The sequence below is a fragment of the Molothrus ater genome, chromosome 20, assembly GCF_012460135.2.
Source record: "Molothrus ater isolate BHLD 08-10-18 breed brown headed cowbird chromosome 20, BPBGC_Mater_1.1, whole genome shotgun sequence".
In the NCBI taxonomy this organism is placed as follows: domain Eukaryota; kingdom Metazoa; phylum Chordata; class Aves; order Passeriformes; family Icteridae; genus Molothrus; species Molothrus ater.
The window spans coordinates 2,179,954-2,198,606 of NC_050497.2; the positions used below are offsets into that span (position 1 = coordinate 2,179,954).

The 18,653-nt window shown below is 49.9% G+C and overlaps 1 protein-coding gene across 8 annotated transcripts in view; it reads left to right on the forward strand.

Moving 5' to 3' along the window:
- Positions 1 to 612: 612 nt before the first annotated feature.
- CACNA1B (calcium voltage-gated channel subunit alpha1 B) overlaps positions 613 to 18,653 on the forward strand; it is a 330,224-nt gene continuing 312,183 nt past the window's right edge. For 7 of the 8 annotated variants that reach the window (XM_054516959.1, XM_054516961.1, XM_054516960.1 and 4 more), the window contains exons 1-2: positions 4,956 to 5,056; positions 12,730 to 12,869. In XM_054516959.1, coding sequence (XP_054372934.1) covers positions 4,964 to 5,056; positions 12,730 to 12,869 — 233 coding nt within the window. In that variant the 5' untranslated portion in view covers positions 4,956 to 4,963. Of the gene's footprint in view, positions 1,287 to 4,950; positions 5,057 to 12,729; positions 12,870 to 18,653 lie in introns of those variants that run through there. The other variant, XM_054516966.1, reaches the window with a different exon arrangement.

Below are 18,653 nucleotides of genomic sequence, written 5' to 3' on the forward strand. Positions count from 1 at the left end.
CAGCCCGTGCCGCACATCCCCGCCCGTGCCCGGCGCCGGGAGCGCTGCGGGCACCGCATCCCCCGCCCCGCACCCGCCCGTGCCCGGCCCCGAGCCCCCGGGGGCTGCCGGCTGAGCCCCCCCCGAGCCCCGAACCCCATTTTTTACTGTGACTCCCCCGCTATCCTCGGGGTTCTGGGGGCACCGAGGTGACGGGAGCTGCGCTGCCCAGCGCTGCCCGCACCGCGCCTCGGGGCACCCGTGGGGGCAGCAGCTGGGCAGAGCACATCTGGGCAGCGCACATCTGGGCAGCGCACATCTGGGCGGCGGCGCGCAGGCGCGGGGGCTGCCTCGCCTGTGCCCCCCACCCATCGGAGCAGCAGCACCCCCGGCCGGGGCTCTGCGCGCCCGCGGAGCGCAGCGCAGGGGCGGGGGATCGAGCCCTCCTTCCCCGGGGAGTGGCCGCGGCTCCGCCGTATTTACCGGGGTGGGCGGCGGCGGCCGGGCCGGGCCGGCTCCATCCTCCCTCCTCTCTCCCCGCCCGCCCCCCGGTGCCGGTGACTGGAGCGGGCGGAGCCGCGGCGGCCGATTGGCTCCGGGCATCACATGCGGCGGGGCCGGGCCGTGCCGGAGCCGTGCCGGGCTGGGCTGGGCACGGCGGAGCGCTCCCGCGGCGGGCACGGCAGCAGCGCAGCCCCTTCCCAGCCCAGCGCCCCGTGGCCGAAGGGACCGCGGCCACCGCGGCCACCCCGCGCCGCCCCGGCCATGAGGTCGGGCCGGAGAGACGCCACCTGTGCGGGGAGGTGAGCGGAGCCCCGGAGCCTTCCTCCTACCCCCGGGCAGCCACAGCGGCGGGGAAGCGCAGGGGGTGGAGGAAGGAAAAGGGATATTTTTTGTTTTATTATATATCGATCTATTTTTGCCGCGATTGATCCCGATCCCGCAACTGAAGCCCCCGGAGGGAGAAGTGCTGCGCGCTGTGATGCGTCTTCCTCTCGCCTCGGCTGCCAGTTTGGATTGTAGCGCCCGGCTCCGTGCACTGCGAGGATGGCTCGGTTTGGGGATGATCTGCCAACCCGCTATGGAGGTGGAGGGCCGGCCGGGGCTGGAAGAGGGAGCAGCCGGCAAGGTGGCCCCCAAGCCGGCCAAAGGATGTATAAACAGACGATGGCTCAGAGAGCCAGGACTATGGCTCTCTACAACCCCATCCCTGTCAAACAGAACTGCTTCACAGTCAACAGATCCCTCTTCATCTTCAGTGAAGATAATGTTATACGGAAATACGCCAAGCGAATAACAGAGTGGCCATATCCTTTCAGGGAGGCTGTGTGGGCACGGGGGGAAGGTGGGGAGGGGGAGAGGGAGGCTGAGGGGCAGAGACCCCTCCAGGCAGCGCAGGGAGAGTGTCTGCTGCTGCTGCAGACGGTGGGATCGGGCTGTGCCATGGGTGTGTGTGCCGGCAGCCGGGTGCCCGACATGATGCATGGCTGTGGCAGTGGGAATATGGGAATAATCAGGGAATCAGGGAATTGCTTCTGTGGGAGCACCGAGGGTCCTTTTGGTGTGCTTGATGCCGGGGTGTGTGTAAGCCATGTCAGGGTGTCTCTAGGGGTGAGATGTACAGGTGCATGGATTGACATTTCCTACAATTCAAGTCAGGTTCTGTGAGATTCGTGCCCGTGAATCCTGATTTTTATTTCCATCTTGGAGCCTTTCAACTCTTCTGTCTTCCTGTGAATAGAAGAAGGAATGTGGGATAAAAATGGTGACACCTTAGCATTGAAGCTGCATTGGTAGTAGGGGACGTTGAGAGCCCAGGTAAATCCCAGGAATGCAATCATTGCAGCTCGGTTTTAGCACATCCCCTCCGGAATCCATTTGAATCAACATGAATCATGGCACTTCGATTAGGTGCATAGCCTAAGCTTAGGCTGCACGAAAAAAAAAATTAAAATTAGCAAAGCCTTGTGGCAGAAGGAGGCAGTAAGTGGGGAGAGGGATCATCTGCTGTATTGTGAAAGGGGCAGATGCTTTCTGTCTGAGACCCAGCTCCCAGGCCAAGTGAGCTGCAGTGAGAAGGGGGCTTTGCTCGGAACCATGGTTGTAAGCTGGGAGCAGAGGGGAGCAGGCTGAGGCTCCCAGGGAGCAGATTTTGTGTGTGTGTACAGGAGTGCTTTACACTGGGGGTCTCAGGGGAGCCGGTTGTTTTCTTTTCATTTCATATCACACCCCTATTAATCCCCAGCTAACAGCAGCACGGCCTCCTCCCAGCCTCCTAGCAACACTTTCAGTTGCCACACAGGCCAGCTCCTGCTTAGACTTCCCCAGTTTTCACTTCCTGAGGGGCTAACAGGAAAAATACACCAGTGGAGCCAATGCACTTCCCTTCTCTCTGAACACACACAAACACGTATTGATCTTGGTCCATATTATACAATCTCAGCTATTGCTGCATTTCCTCATCCAGTTCTCCTTCCCTGCATTTAAGTCTGGATAAACAAGCCCCAAACCCCCTGTGGCAGGCAGAGCATCGCCTTAACTGTGCAGGTAGACTCAGGCTTCCCCTCCCTTGCCTCTTGCGCGATTCGGCTGCATCTTTCCGGGGATGTGGGGAGGGGACCCCCAGTGCTGCGGAGCCGGCGGGACCGGCGGAGGCACCGGCGCTTCCCCGCGCCGGAGCGGCGGGGCCGGGCGGGGCCGGGCGCTGTCCGCGGGGTCGGCTTGAGCTGACCACGGTGCTGAAACCAGGCTGAAACAGGGCTGACCACGGTGCTAAAACCGGGCTGGCCACGGTGCTGAAACTGGGCTGGCCACGGTGCTGAAACCAGGCTGAAACCGGGCTGGCCACGGGGCTGAAACCGGGCTGGCCACGGTGCTGAAACTGGGCTGGCCACGGTGCTGAAACCGGGCTGGCCACAGTGCTGAAACCAGGCTGGGCACGGTGCTGAAACCGGGCTGGGCACGGTGCTGAAACCAGGCTGACCACGGTGCTGAAACCGGGCTGGCCACGGTGCTGGGCCGAGCTGACCACGGTTCTGTATTTGGGCTGACCATAGTGCTTGAGCTGAGCTGATGGTGGTGCTGAGCTGAGCACAGTGCTGGGATGAGATTATCACCGTGTTGAGCTGAGCTGACCACGGTTCTGAAGCCAGACTGGCCACAGTGCTGAGCTGAGCTGAGCTGAGCTGACCACGGTGCTGGGATGAGCTTATCGCGGTGTTGAGCTGTGCTGACCACGGTTCTGAAGCCAGGCTGGCCACAGCGCTGAGCCGAGCTGACGGCGGTGCTGAGCTGAGCTCATTGTGGTGCTAAGCCAGGGTGATGGTGATGCTGAGCCAGGCTGACCAAGGTGCTGAGCTGAGGTCCCCGCGATGCTGAACCAATCTCTCCATGCTGCCAAATCGAGCTCTTCGGGCGCTGAGCGGAGCCCTCCAGGGTGTTGTGTCTGCGGCGCGGCTCGGCGCTGTCCCTGGTGCTGAGCCGAGCTCTCTGCTGCGCTCAGAGGAGCTCCCCATGGTGCTGAGCTGAGCTCTCCGCGGTGCTGGGTCCATCTCCCCACATCGTTGGGTCCATCTCCCTGCGGTGCTGATCCCATCTCTCCATGGTGCTGAGTCCATCTCTCCATGGTCCTGAGCCCAGCTTTCCACAGTCCTGGGTCCATCTCCCCATGGTGCTGATCCCAACTCTCCATGGTCCTTGGTCCATCTCTCCACGGTCCTGAGTCCATCTCCCCACGGTGCTGAGCCCAGCTCTCCACGGTGCTGGGCCCATCTCTCCATGGTGCTGAGCCCATCTCCCCATGGTGCTGGGACCATCTCCCCGTGGTGCTGGTTCCATCTCCCCATGGTGCTGGTTCCATCTCCCCATGGCTGGGTCCATCTCTCCATGGTCTGGTTCCATTCTCCCCGTGGTGCTGGTTCCATCTCTCTCATGGTCTGGGTCCATCTCTCCATGATGCTGAGCCCAGCTTTCCATGGTCTGGGTCCATTTCCCGGTGGTGCTGAGCTCAGCTCTCCGTAGTGCTGATCCCATCTCTCCGTGGTGCTGGTTCCATTCTCTCCATGCTCTGGGTCCATCTCTCCACAGTGCTGAGCCCATCTCTCCATCTCCCCACGGTGCTGGGTCCATCTCCCCATGCTCTGGTTCCATCTCCCCACGGTTCTGAGTCCATCTCCCCATGGTCTGGGTCCATCTCTCCATGCTCTGGTTCCATCTCCCCGTGGTGCTGGGTCCATCTCCCCATGCTCTGGTCATCCCATGCTCTGGTTCCATCTCCCTCGGTGCTGATCGGAGCCATCTCCTGCCCTCGGCCCCGCTGCCTGCCCGTGGCACGGCTCCACCCTGGGAGAGCTGGGGCTCGGCACAGCTCAGGGTGGGAGATGGTGGCTAAAAACAAGGGGGACCTGGTGCTGGATTTGGATTCTTTTCCCTCCCCACTTCCCTCCTACATCCCAAAAGGGCGCTGAGGGTTTTTTCCTCACTGAGAGTGGGCATTGCAATTTGAGCAGTAATTCATGTTTTAGACCTGGGTAGGTACTCCGAATTGAACTTTTTGTGCCCATCACTTATTTGCACCATGTGCTGAAGTTAAATGTTTCTGAAGAAAAATTCAGCAGATGGTGTTTAATTGTATAATCTATTTGGAGGCAATTTAGTTTATCAATCTCTTTGAAAATCAATACATAGTAATAGTTTTTTATTTCCGTTTGACCTTTTGCTTTCTTGCTCCCAGATTCCTTGAGCAGCTCAGCTTGTGTGAGTCTCTGACTCTTACAGAAGAGAAGTGCCAATTTCCTTCTTCTCTTCCAAACAAACCCCAGAAAGAACCGAGGAAGTCAAGGAGACCAAATGGCTTAAAAAAATATGAGAAACCTTAAAATGCTCAATTAATGCAACTCTGTGGGTACAAACAGGATTTGGATGGGGTTCTTCTCATATTGTCCAGTGTCTTCTTTAACTTCTGGTCCCCACTCCATTTGAATACATGATTTTAGCTACAATCATAGCCAATTGTATTGTGCTGGCTCTGGAACAACATTTGCCGGATGGAGACAAGACACCGATGTCAGAGAGATTGGTGAGTTGCATTCATTCATTTTCTTTTTTTATTTTCCTGGTCTAATACAAAAAAGCAGTCGGCCACTGGGTGTTGGAAGTGTCTGGATCTAGTGTTTGGATCTATTTTAAAGATCCACATGTAAACAGACAGGCACTGATCTGACAATCAGAAAAAATCAGTCACAGCAAGGATAATTGTCCCCTCCCAATCCCATCTGCACAAGAATGCTTCATCACTCCAGCCAGCCCTGCCCAGCCACGGGAGAGAGCTGAACCTTGTCTTATGATCAGAAGGGCTTCAAACTTAGGTTGCCTCTAAACCAGGACAGGAAGGAGCTGAGGAATGCTTAGAATTATCTTTGGAATCAAATGAACTTCTGTGTAATTTTAATTTTCCCAGGGAGTGGTAGAACAGAGTAACCTTTTAGGATTTGTGTGTCTCTTCCTGCCACAGCACAGATCCTTCAAAGAAAACTTTGTGTTCAGATGATTACACTTCCTTTCCAAAAAAAATGCAACCAGCTTACAGAGAAAAATAATTTACCCGCAGGCTTTATGGTAATGAGTCCAATTACCTTATTTCAAAAGAAAATAGAAGAATAGCTTCAAAATAATTCTCTCATTTATCATCACAGGAGGAAAACTGTGTAATTCTTGGTTTGATTTTTCTCCTTTTACTCTCCTCTACTTTTAATGATCTGGAACGTCTTGCATGCCTAAATGCATTCTTCCTGCATGTTCAAAGGATGGGGAAATAGGGATCCATATGTGTTTTCCATGTAGATGCTATATTATGCAAACAAAGATAACATTAGGCTTGCTGCCAGAAACGAGAGCCTCTGAATAGTGCTTGCTGCAGTTCCCAAGGATGGCCCATGCCAGTGGGCAACTCTCAGAATCTCATTCTCCAGAAGCAGGAAAAAGTGTGTTTGTGAGGAATCTGGACAGTCAGGGTCAGAGTTTGGTGCTGGTTTGGAAATGGATCCACCCCTGCTGCCTGCCCTCCTGCACAAGGCTTGCTTTCTCTCTCTATTGGAATTATTTTTAATTAAGAGGACACGAGGATAAAATAAATCAGTGATTGTATGTAGATCTTTCTGCCATTAAACCTGTCTTTGTGTGCTTTGGGGTTGGTTGGCAAGGCCAGCCTGGGGGTGTGACCAAAGCACAGGTTCAGAGCCAGGACTGAGCTGGGGAAGTGCCTTCCATGGCTATAAACAAAAGGAAAAGCAGTTTCAGGGATGTTCTGGCTTGGCAATCCTTTGGTTCATGTTGGTTTTATGTTTCTCTGTATCCCTCGATTTATAAGGGCATCCTAGAGGCATTTTATTGTCCTTTTCCCAGTGTATTAATTCCATTTTACAGCACACACATCTTCAGATCCTGCCTAAATCATTCCAAAGGGGGGCACTGGCATTGCCACCGAGCAGTGTGAGAGAGCTGAGTGAGTTCAATGCACAATCTCTGCCCTGTTGGCTCTGCCTCAGAGAGGAAGGAAGAATTAAGCCCTCATTTTTGTCCCAAGCACCCTTATGTTTGATCCAGATATCCTGAAGCCATTTTAACTACAGCAGATTTGGAACTCTGAAGTACAAAGTGATTTTTCATAGAGTAACACTGAGAATCTTTACAAGTCATGAAATACTTTTTATTTTCAACATAAGCTGGAAAGAATAAGCATTGTGAGCAAGAAAAACTGTGTTCTAGTTTTCAAAGTGAAACCTCTTCAGAATTCCCCTGTTATTTCTATAAACTGGAAGTTGTTTCATCGAAAATGCTACAAATCTGTGTTAAACCACAGTGGGGAAATGTTCCCATATATTTCCTATACATTTTCAGGTTTGTTCAGCCAAATTCCAAGTCTATGCAGAACAGCAGGTGCTTTATTGCTGTCTTTAGCAATAAGGAATGGAATTGGTCTTTTTTTGGGCAATGGTTAATGGATATGGCTGTTATTTTTTTTTCTCCTGGTTTCATTAAAATCTCCAAATTGGAGATCATCAGTCAAGAGTTAATCAGATATTAAGGATATGAGGAACACATTGCAAGCCTTTTGTGACTGGGACATGTTGGCAGAGTTGTTGAAGGAAAACTGAAGTTGCCCAGATAATTTGTTCCACAGAAACAAAGAAAAAAAAAATGATTATTGGATTGTTAAAGCTGAGGAAAAATGGGGAGGAGCCCATGCAAACATTTTAATTATTTTTGTCTTTTAATCAAAATTTCCTCTATTTATCTCCCCAAGACCCAGGATATAATCCTGCAGTGCAGTCTCACTGGGCTGTTTTCTGTGCTCCTGTAATTGTCAGACAGGATAACTGAGTACATGTGCAGTATTCCAAGATTTGGAGTGTCTGGCTTAGGAGAACTCTCAGAATGCACAGAAAAGCATTATTTGGCTCTGGGCTGGAAATTCTGGTCAAAATCAGGGCTCTGAGAAAGCCCCAGTCTGGTGATCAGAGCATTTAGTGGTGAACTGGGGGACTGGCTCAGGTCCTCGATCATCAAACGAGGAACAAACTCATTCTCCTACCAGCAGCAGACTGACCTACCCCGAGGCTCTTTCCTGCTCTGAGCTGGAAGTCTCACATGCTCTGGATGCTGGGAATGTTTCCCTCCCACCAGGAATTGTCCAGTGGAGCAGCTTTGCCCCTGTCCATCTCCACCAGGAATTGTCCAGTGGAACAGGTCTGCCCCTGTCCATCTCCACCAGGAATTGTCCAGTGGAGCAGCTTTGCCCCTGTCCATCTCCACCAGGAATTGTCCAGTGGAGCAGCTTTGCCCCTGTCCATCTCCACCAGGAATTGTCCAGTGGAACAGGTCTGCCCCTGTCCATCTCCACCAGGAATTGTCCAGTGGAGCAGCTTTGCCCCTGTCCATCTCCACCAGGAATTGTCCAGTGGAACAGGTCTGCCCCTGTCCATCTCCACCAGGAATTGTCCAGTGGAGCAGCTTTGCCCCTGTCCATCTCCACCAGGAATTGTCCAGTGGAACAGGTCTGCCCCTGTCCATCTCCACCCAGTCAGCCTCCCTGTGCCCCAAAGGATATTGCATTGTTTGTACACACAGGGGTGATGCAGCTGCAGAGATGCTGAGGGAGCTGTTCTGAGCAGCCCAGAGCCTGGTGGTGAGAGCTCCAAATGTGGGAATGGGAACTTCCCATCCCAGCCCCCAGTGGCCTCGTGGGTACCTTGCTCATGAGGCTCTTGCCTGTCCACACCAAGACCTCCTTCCCTCCCTGTCTCCTTCCTGATTGCTCAGTTTCCCATGAGGAGCTCAGGAGACCTCTCTCAGAAGGACAGTGATGATTCCAGAACTTGCAGGACAGGAAATCTCTTTTCTGCCCTGCCCTTCCCTGGGGCAGGCCCTGTTGGGAGGCACCAGAGTGTCATAGTTGAGATGGAGACAACACAAAGCAACACACTCCATTTTCAAACTGTTTTTATTCTAGCATGCATGATTTTTATACACTCTTACAAAACTCATCAGTTTACACTTTACTCATTGGTCAGGAAAGATAAACAAAGTGCTCATTGGAACAGGCAGTTGCAGGTTTCTCTTATTTCTCCTTCTTTCTTTCTTGGTTTCTGTGTCAATGACCTTGGTAGAAATTCTTCCCCGGGTGAACGTGGCTCCTCTTATCAAACTTCTCTCTGGCTCTAAGAAATTGCTGTAAAAGCCTCTTCCACACCAGAGGGGCTGTGGGATATTCTCTGCAGGCTCGGCGTGTTTGGCTCCCCTGGGTGTTTTGGAGGTGAGGACAGAACATCACTTTTCCCACATTTTCAGCTCTGTGACAGCTCTGGCAATTTACTAATGGATTGAATGCTTTCTCCCATCCACAGGCACTTAGAGCAGTAATGTGTGAGCTGCTCATATTAACCTTTGCATGAACAAGGCCTTTCACACCCAAACCTCTCCAGGCTGTCACATCTGAAGGCCAAGGAAAGACACTAGGACGTGAAGTAGGGATGGTAATGACTTTCCAGACTCAGAAGTTGTTTCTGATCAGAAACATATTGATTAAATGTGTGTTTGGCCCAGCCTCAAGCTCTGCTGTGTCCACAGCAAACAACTTGCTGGCACAGCTCTGGCTGCTGCCCAGATTCTCTGCCCTCCTTCCAAGTACGCGCAGGGATCCTCATCATCACCTGCTCTGCCCCTCTGGAACCCGAGCAGGGCCACAGCCTTGGGTCTGAAGGGGTTTCAGGGTGTCCCAGCAGGGACTCTGAGCTGAGGCAGGGCCATTTCAGTGCTGCACAGGGCATTCAGCCACGTCCTTCCCTCCTTCCATCACACACAGTCAGACAAATCCTTTTTTTTGTCAGCTGCAGGACCTCTCCCTGTAGGAGGACACAGTATGGGTAAATGAAGGTAATGTAGAATGTAATCTTATCCCCCAACGAGTTGCAGCTGGTCCCTATTACTGAAGATTAGGAGCAGGCCTGATGATAACAGGCAACACCTGTAGCCAATAAGAACAAGTGGCATAAAAGGAGTCAGAGAAGTCGGATGGCTGCTGCAAGGACCAAGAACAGTCAGTGCTTAAAGGAGCTGCCTACAGGAAACATTGAGGAGGTATGAAACTCTGGAGCTATGGAATCCTTGCACTCTTGATATATAAGGCAACCTAAGACAACAGAACTCTTGATGTATAAGACAACCTATAATGCTAATAGAACTGTTGTAATATATAAGACAACATCTCCCTAGAGGGGCATAAATTTTACTTTTCATCTTGTTGTCACTGCCCTGATTCTTGGGCTGAGTCAGTGTAAATTTAGGCAGGCTTTAGAAAAGACTTTCTTTCTTTTGCCTCTTATTTCCTCAGCTACTCCCTGCCAACCCTACAGATGAGAGTTTCTCTTTGTAATAAATACCCAAATCCATCTACAAGGCTTCCTGCTTCCCTAGAAGCTGACAAAAACTCCTGACCCACTTCCTAAGAGCTCTGTGTAGCCCTAGCTTTGGGAAGAGCACATCCCATCAAACCCTGGAGTACCTGGAGCCTGGCTCTTTAAAGCTGGGAGCTGTAATCACCAGGCACCTGACCTAGATTGAGCAGAGCCTGGAGTAGATACCAGGCTTCAAGGAAGTGAGGGAGTAATGTGGAGGAGTGGATGTGGGTAAAGGTAGCTTTTTTTGTGTGTCTTAGAAGAGCTATTTTTAGAGGCACATGAGTAGTTGTGGGATGGGGATTTGGGATGGGCTGGGAGGCCTTTGTGTGCAGACATTACCTGGAGCTGTTGAGGAGCAGGTGGATTGGGCTGTCAGAGGGCTCCTGTATCCATGAGGAGTTGTAAGGAACTTCTTCTGGAATTAGGATGACTTTTGACCCCTTTCTGACCCCTTCTTCCCTCTTTTCTGTGCTGGGTTGGAGCCCTGGGATGCCTCCAGCTCTCACTGTCGAGCAGCTGCTGGAAGAAGATGTGTATTGTAGGATTTCTGTTGAAGGTCACAAAAGGTCTGGTGGCCTTTGTTCCTGATTCTCTGTGGGTAAACAGCTCTGAGAGGGGCAGCTGGAGGTCGGGCAGGGGTGGCTCCTGTGTCCTCTGAGCAGCATTGGTGAGGGACAGAGGGCTTGGAGGTGCTGCTGCTTGTGCACAGCCCTCCTTGGCTGGAGAGGAAGGCAGTTTGGGGGCTGGGTTTTCATTTTCTGCTCTCCATTTCAGCCAGGGGCCCAGTGCCCTTTAACAGGCCCCTGCTCTGTTTTGCTGGCCAGGCAGCACCTGTGAGTATCTCTGCAGGTGACTGTCACCTCACACTGGGACAGGGCAGGTGGAGCTGCTGGGGCTGTGAGGTCAGAAAGGTGCAGGGGAATAGAGGTAACAGGGGGTGAAAGGTGGAATGGTGGAAGAGCTGTTCCCACTGAGGTGTGTAGGGACATGGGGAACTCAAACAGCAGCTGATGGAAAACTTCTCCAGGGGTTGTGTTTTCCAGCAGCTTGGAGGCATCCTCAGAGATTGGAGCTCTCTGCTGGACTTGCTGAGCTGGGTCATGTCCAGCCCAGCCTCCTTGGGAGGGCTATGCTGCCACATTACAGATCCTAGCATGGGTCAGCTTGAGGGGACCACAGTGGGGTCATGGTGCCACCTCCCTGCTCCAGCAGGGCCACCCCAGGGCACAGGGATGATGGTTCTGGAATGTTCCTGGTCAGGGAGACCCCAGAGCCTCCCTGGGCTCTGCTCAGGGCTGGGCACTGCCCAGGGCAGCAGTTCTGCCTCCTGGGCAGGGGAATTGCTGAGCTCAGGCCCTGCCTGTGGCTCTGGGGCCATGGCTGGGCCTGGAGCAGAGCCTGGGCCTGCTCTGACCTCTGCACACAGGGACAGACAGGGGGACACAGGGACAGACAGGGACACAGAGGGACACCTAGGGCTGAGGGCCCCTCTCAGCATCACCTCTCAAGACTGAACAGACCCAACTTTTGGGGGTGAAAGTCTCAATTTCTGGAGCAAGTGCTGTCCTGAAGTGTGGGTCTGTGCCAGAGCTGGGCAGGAGTTGCTGGGCTTGTGTCAAACCTGCTTCTTCCCTGGTTCTGGGGCCACAAGCCTCAACATTCCTGCTTTTTTTCCATCAGAGAACAACCAATCCCCTATTGTCATTGGGAGAATTGCAAAATAGAAACAATTATGCCTCAGCTCTTTGGTTCTGGTGGCCAGAAATGCCAAAGCCACTGGAAAAGACATTTCTAATCTCTCAGTGTGGAAGTTTGCTTCTTATTTGGGTAGGGCTGCTCTACTTCCACTGAAGTCAACTGCAAACCAGGATCTAAGGCACATTTGGAAATTGGTTATTGGTGCCAAAGCTGATGAACAAGTTCTTGAAAGTGATGCCCATTACTTTTACATCTTGCTTTGTTCTCATTTCTTGCCCAAATCTTCCTTCCAAATGTGAATGCTCCCATTTGGCACTGAATTTGTGTTGAAACTCCAGTCTATAAAGTCTAATCCTGAGAGATCTCGTGCAGAGATGGAATGAAAGGTTTAGTAAAACTGTAGAGACCGAGCTTGTTTTTCAGTGTAGTGAGCAAGGACACGAATCTGCAATCCCAAGGGAAATGTTAGTCTGTACCATGGACCCCAGACACAAATCTTGCTGCTCCTGCTGTTCATGGGAGGGGTTGGGGATTTCTCCCTGAACCACATCCCCAGTGAAAGGAAAACAAATGAGGCTGCAGCTGTGAAAATTGATTAAATGGAGGAGAAGGAGCAAAGAAAGAACTGATGGAATAAATGATAAATAAATAATTTTCTGTCAGTGCAGTCAGGCTTGCTGTGGCTGACTGTTGCTCCCCAAGACACCCTCTTGTTTCAGGCTCCTGGATGAGTTGTGGAACATTTTCCATGCCAATAACTGCAGAAACCTGTCATCTCTAATTTCAATATACCCTTAGAGCAAAATTTCCACATCAAAATTCCCTCCAGAACATTCTGTAAAGGTGGAGAGTGTGGTGTGAAACCATCAGGATGAAGGCCAATAGGATTGCCAATTTGTAAAGAAAATTCATTTCAGAGAAACAATAATGAAAATCCTCTGTGATCTTACTCCCAACAAATTTAAACCTTTAATTTCAGCTCTGTTCAAAGAATGGAAAAGGTGTGAAGTTGCTGCCTGTAGCTGTTTAGAGGACTGCTTATCACAGCAGGAACATGGATATCTCCTTGACTCCTTTCATTTCCCTTCTTTTCCAGGATGACACTGAGCCGTACTTTATTGGAATATTTTGTTTTGAAGCTGGTATCAAAATCATCGCTCTGGGCTTTGTTTTTCACAAAGGCTCTTACCTGCGCAACGGCTGGAACGTGATGGATTTTGTCGTGGTCCTCACAGGGTAGGTGACCTCCTCTCCCCCTGAGCTTAACAGGGCTCTCACCCTCATTTGTGGTGTTTGTTTGCTCTGGGTTGGGCTGGGATTGACTGGAGTGGAGTAGCACTAAAATCCTGCATTTCTGGCTGTAGTAAATCCAAAGAATGGCTCTTGTGCTGAATGAGTCACTTGCCAAGCATTTGAACCAACTCAAAAGTGGTTTTGAGGATATTTCTTTGTAGATATTCCAGTGTGTGTCTGATCCAGACACCTCCTGACATTTCTGTGACTTTGCTGGTTCTAATTGCCACTGGTACTTGAACCTGATTTAAATCAATTTATTTTCGGACGTTACAGGATGACTTTAGAAGTCAACATGGAGAGTGCTAACAAATTAAATGCATCCTGGTTTTAAGCTGTTACAACTCTGAAATCAGCCAAGTTTCTGCAGGAATGAATTCATTCCCTTATAAAATAACTTTTCTCAAAAGAATTCAAAGGTGTTTGAAAAGAATTCAAAATGTCTTATTAAGGATGGAGGTGAAAAGGTTACGTGTGCATTTTGTACCCTGCTTTGAGATGATATCACTGATCTCTCCCTTGGAAATGCTGACAATATTTTACATTATGCATTGCAGCAGTTTCTGTCTATTTATATAAATAGAGGGTGATGCTGGTGGATAATGAAAACATAAACATGAACACTTCTAGTCTACAAATTGGGCTTTAAAGCTTCAGAGGAAACGATCCAAAGGTCTGCGTGAGGTCCTGAGCTTGCAGCCTTCGTCTTGGAAGGATTTCAGTTCATTTCTCCCCAGAAACTGCAGCCTGGCTCCTGCTATTGATGTGCTTCCCATATCCATCCTTTCCCACACCTTGCCTGCCTGTGTGTGTGGATATTCCCTGCTCCTGGTGGTGGTGTGGAGTAGGGAAGTGCTTGCATACGTATACAAATGTATTCATTAGCTACATGATCACTGTAATTCCATTTGCATTCATGGCACCCTGTGATACAGCACTTGAGAGGCCAAAGGGAATTCTTGATGTATTAAGAGGAAGAGAATAAATATTCAGGGCTTGATTCTCCTGCTGCTGGGGCTGGGTATTTAATCAATAGAAACTTCAGTGGAAGCACAAGGAGAATCAGATTTCCATACTTAGAAGCAGGGGGTACCAGGATGAAAAGAGAATTAGCACAGATGCTGCAATTATTCTCACTGACGCTCTGTTCTGATTCCTAGTTAGCTCCACATCATTGTTTGTGTTTAAAAAATATAAAATCAAGGCCCTGATTCTGGAAAGGACTTTGGCTTTGGCTGAATTTATCCTACAGCAAAGCATTCCACTATATGCTGGAATTCAGCTGACTCCAGTGATTCTCTACCTAAAGTCCAGGCTCCACAGAAAAGCTTTTCTGAATCCCAGCCATATTGTCTAGGCATGGCTTGAATTCCTTTTATTATTATTATTTTTTTTTCCCTCCATAAACACAAGACTCCAGAGTTTGTTGGTTTTATTTTACAACTGACACATTCCAAGCGTCGCAGCCGAAGCGGCCGCGGGATCCCCCTGGAACGAGCGGCGTCTCCCCGGTGCCGTGGGAGCTGCTGCTTGCAGCACTGTTTGATCCTGGAAAATAATTGTGGGATATCAGCTTGATGAGACAGCTGGAACAAGGACCCCCGGTGCCATCTGCAGCCCCGCGGGTTCCTTTGAAGTGCCATCCTGTTAACGTCACCGCTGCTGTTTCCAATGGTGACACCAACTGGGCCCTGCTGAAATTGTCTTGTACAAGGGCTTCCCACCAGGCAGCAGTGCAGGGGTGGCAAAGGCTCAACTCATCAGCTTCAAGCCCAAGAGTCATCTCCACTGAGGAAATCCAGACCTCTAATCCTTGTAATTCGAGGGCTGCATTTAACAAGGCACTTGAGCTTGTGCCCGATTTTTGGCGTTAGGGGGAAGGTACTGAAAATAACAGAGTTACTCATGCTTGGTTTGTTGCTTTCCTGAATATTTCTAGTCCAGGTGGAGGGAGCACTGAAAGCTCTGCAGCTTCACACAGGGCATTGAATTAGTGTTTTCTCTGTAGCCTGGTGTGTTTTGCTCTGCACTGCCCAGATCATGATTAAGTTCTCAGCTCACTCCTGCGTTGCCATGGGGCTGTGCTGGAAATCTGGAGTTCCTCTTCCTTGGGTTTCCTTCAGTGGCCAGAACACTTTCATGTGCCACTGCCTGCACGAGCTCAGGTGAGAGGGGAAACCTGTGCAGGGCTGTTTATTTGAGACAAAATCCTCCTTGCTTCTGCATCAAGACTTCAAAGTCAGCTTGATGAGTGAGAAATTTCCTGCTGACAGACCCTCCAGGGGTGGGCTGTGAGGTGGTGACACAAGTGGGACCTTCATTCTCATTTCCATGGAAGGCAGACTTGGATCCGTGTGTTTCAAAAAATGATCAAGCTGTAATTTATTAGGGAATAATAAAAAAGGACAGTGCTAAGCCAGTACTTAATGTGTTCTTATAAATATAGATAGGTAGGACATCAGTTTTTGAAATATCATTTTGCTACTCTATCAAAAGCTTTCCTTTGCCATATGTGCAAGATTTCTACTTGAAAATGTTACTTCATGTTTCCCAGGCAGTGCTCAGCTCCCAAGCTCAGTTTTACATTGATCTTCTATATTATGGAGGGATTTTGAGTCCTCTCCTTTTATTTTTTTTTATTTCTGTGTAAGCTTGAAAGATCATGAAAACGTTCTGTGATACCCCACACAGAGTTGTGTACCTGCTAATCCTCTGAGTGCTTGTTTTTATTAAGGTAAATGGTGAATGCCAGAAAACCTGATCTCATTTTCAGCTTTTAGCTAAGCACCAGAAAAGCAAAGAGCAGCTCTGCTCTCATTCTCTGTTTCCATAGGAAAAAGGCCAGCCAGAGTCTGGGTGTGCTTTGGAGGAGGCTGTGGGGGAAGGCTCTGCATTGATTGAACTTAGCCTTGTGTAAATATTCCAGTGATCATGCAGCAATCCTTCCCACCTGCTTTTTCCAACCCTTTATTTTATTTTTTTTTTTGGTTACTCAATGCCTGCACCCTGGAATTATTGATAAATATATTTTTTATCTACCTGCAATGAGGGAGATTTTGTTTGTCAAAAGCAGACAGCAGAACTTGTTAATCAGGAAATACATCAAGGCTGTGTTCCATGCAGCCAGGATCAATATCTTATTGAGCTAAACTCGAGTCTAACAGATAGTGGCCCAAAATGGCTTTGGTTTGTTGTTCCAGAAAACACTCCCTTGCTTTCTTTTCCCAGCAATGCTGTGGTGCCTATTTCTCATTTGCTTCCAAGGAAACCTGTGGATCTGCTTTAACAAAGGCCTGGGAAAAGAACAGGGTGCTCTCCTTGAGAGATATTGTTACCTCTGTGATTTATGTGGTGATTTCTTGTGATCTCCATCAGTTGTAGACAAGTCTCAATGAAAGCTGCCCCTGCTGGGATGGGCCTGTTGCTGTTGGGGAGAAAAACACACATTTTATGGCTCCTGCTCATTTTATTTCCATGTTTCTGTGGGATTGCACTGGCTCCAGTGGTGACATCACCCATTAGTAGCTCTAAATCACACAAAAATGCAGTTTCTCAGTTGGCCTGGGATTGGATGATCTTAATGCACTTTTTCCAAGGTGGAGGCAAAGGGATTTTTTAATTCTGTTGCTATGTGTTTTGGGTTGAAAATTTTAGAAATCCACAGTTGTTTTGGGAACAAATTTGTGCTGTCCCCTCAGCTGGAGCCATGAGCCTGGATTCAGGGCCTGGAGGGTTCAGATCTTTTCCTTTTGGAGTTCATGAGAGATTTTCTCCTGGGTTTTGGATGCAAAGCCTGAAGAATTTCTGGGTTTGCATGGAGCTGGTGTCAAGGGCTGTATGCTGAGGGCAAGAATGGGGAACAAGGCATGGACAGAATGATACTGATCTTTGAGTCCCAAAATTCGGATGTCTTGGCATTTTTCAGAGGGAAAAAAGGGGCTTTTAAACTGTGATGTCCAAGGGGTCTGCCCTCAGTTGTGTTTTGGAGCTTGTTTATACTTTTGGTTTCCATATCATGGATGATGGGCTTTGGGGTCTGCCCTCAGTTGTGTTTTGGAGCTTGTTTATACTTTTGGTTTCCATAGCATGGATAATGGGCTGTAGGGTTTAACTCCACACCCCAAGAAAGGAGCTGCTTGTCCCTTTTTCATCACCAGCTACCTGAGGTTCCCCTTGGTGCCTTCTAGTAATGTTTGAAGAAGAATTCCTTTTTCTGCATGCCTATGGCTTTAGGAAATGCCAGCTTTTCCCCAGTCAGAGATTTATGCTTCCCAACCTCCCTTGACCTGAGGGCTTTTCTGTGCACCACAGGCCTTTGCTGCTGCTCTGGTCCTTCCCCAGTTCTGCCACATCCTCATGGAGTGACCACAACCACGTGGTGTTTGTCCAACACCAAGAGTGGCTAAAGGCCGCTATGAAATAATGGAGTGCTTGACAGGATCGTGCTCTGCCCTTTATGAGCAGAATTAATTTCTTTTGGCTTCCAATCAGCCTGGATTAAACACTCTCGAAGAGTCCTGGTGGCTTCTTGAGCCAGTTGGATCAGCTGCCTGCATCTCTGGGTGGGACTGGCAGAGACAGCGTGTGCCAGCCCCGGAGCTGCCAAACGATGTGCACAAAGTCTCTGCGCGGGTACGGATGTCTCAGCCTGTCTGGAACAAATTACAAAAGCCAGAATTATCTTGATTGTCTGAGAAATGTGCTCCCAGCTCCTGATGCTGCTAATAATTTGGAAGGCAACTCATTTAGTAACAGCATAAAGGCCTGCTCATGCTCGATGTGAGCGTTGCTGGTTACCAGGATCATCCTGCTATGTGGGCAGTGGGAGCTGCTATTCCTGGTGCTGTGTTTGAGGAGCAGCAGCCTTGGGTGCAGGGATGAGTGACAGAGTGGGAGGCACAGGAACCACCCAGCCTTGGCTGTGCAGCAGGTTTGGACCTCGGATCTGCTCCTTTCAGGTGGATGTACCTCCCAGACAGGGTGTGGGGGGAGATGTGACCAGGGAAGTGTTGGAGAAGGAAACACCTTGATGAGGGCTGGGATTCTTAAAGTTGTCAAATACTTATGGAAGCTTTGGCTCCAGCATTTCTTTCTCTCCATGTGTATGTTCCTGTGCTTCAGAGGCCCTCAAATGAGGATATCTGAGCTCTGGGACTGGCTCTGGTGTACTTTGTGTACAAGGGTAACAAGACGAAATGGCTTCAAACACAAGGGAGGTTTAGATGAGATATTAAGAAGAAAAATCCTTCCCTGTGATGGTGGGCAGGCCTTGTCAGAGGTTGCCCAGAGCAGCTGGGGCTGCCCCTGGATCCCTGGCAGTGCCCAAGGCCAGGCTGGATGGGCTTGGAGCAGCCTGGGACAGTGGGAGGTGTCCCTGCCATGGCAAGGGTGGCACTGGGTGGGCTTTAAGGTCTAACCCAAACCTTTCTGTGATCCTTTGATTCTATATTCCACCTGCAAATAACCACAGAACTAATTAGAAAAATGAAATTCAAATGAAATCAGCCCCCTTGGCTGCCCTGCAGCACCCCTTTAGGTGGTTGCTCAATGTTTTGTTTATCAGCTCTGGGACTGGAGATGCAGGGAAGTGCAGATCTTCCTCTGCTTTCCCAATGTGGAAATTTTGGCACTTGTGTGCTAGAAAGCAAAGCAGAGCAACAACAGGAGTTGGGAAAAGGGACACTTTGAGGAGGAACAGGTTCAGTCCTGTTTGGCTGTCACAAAGAA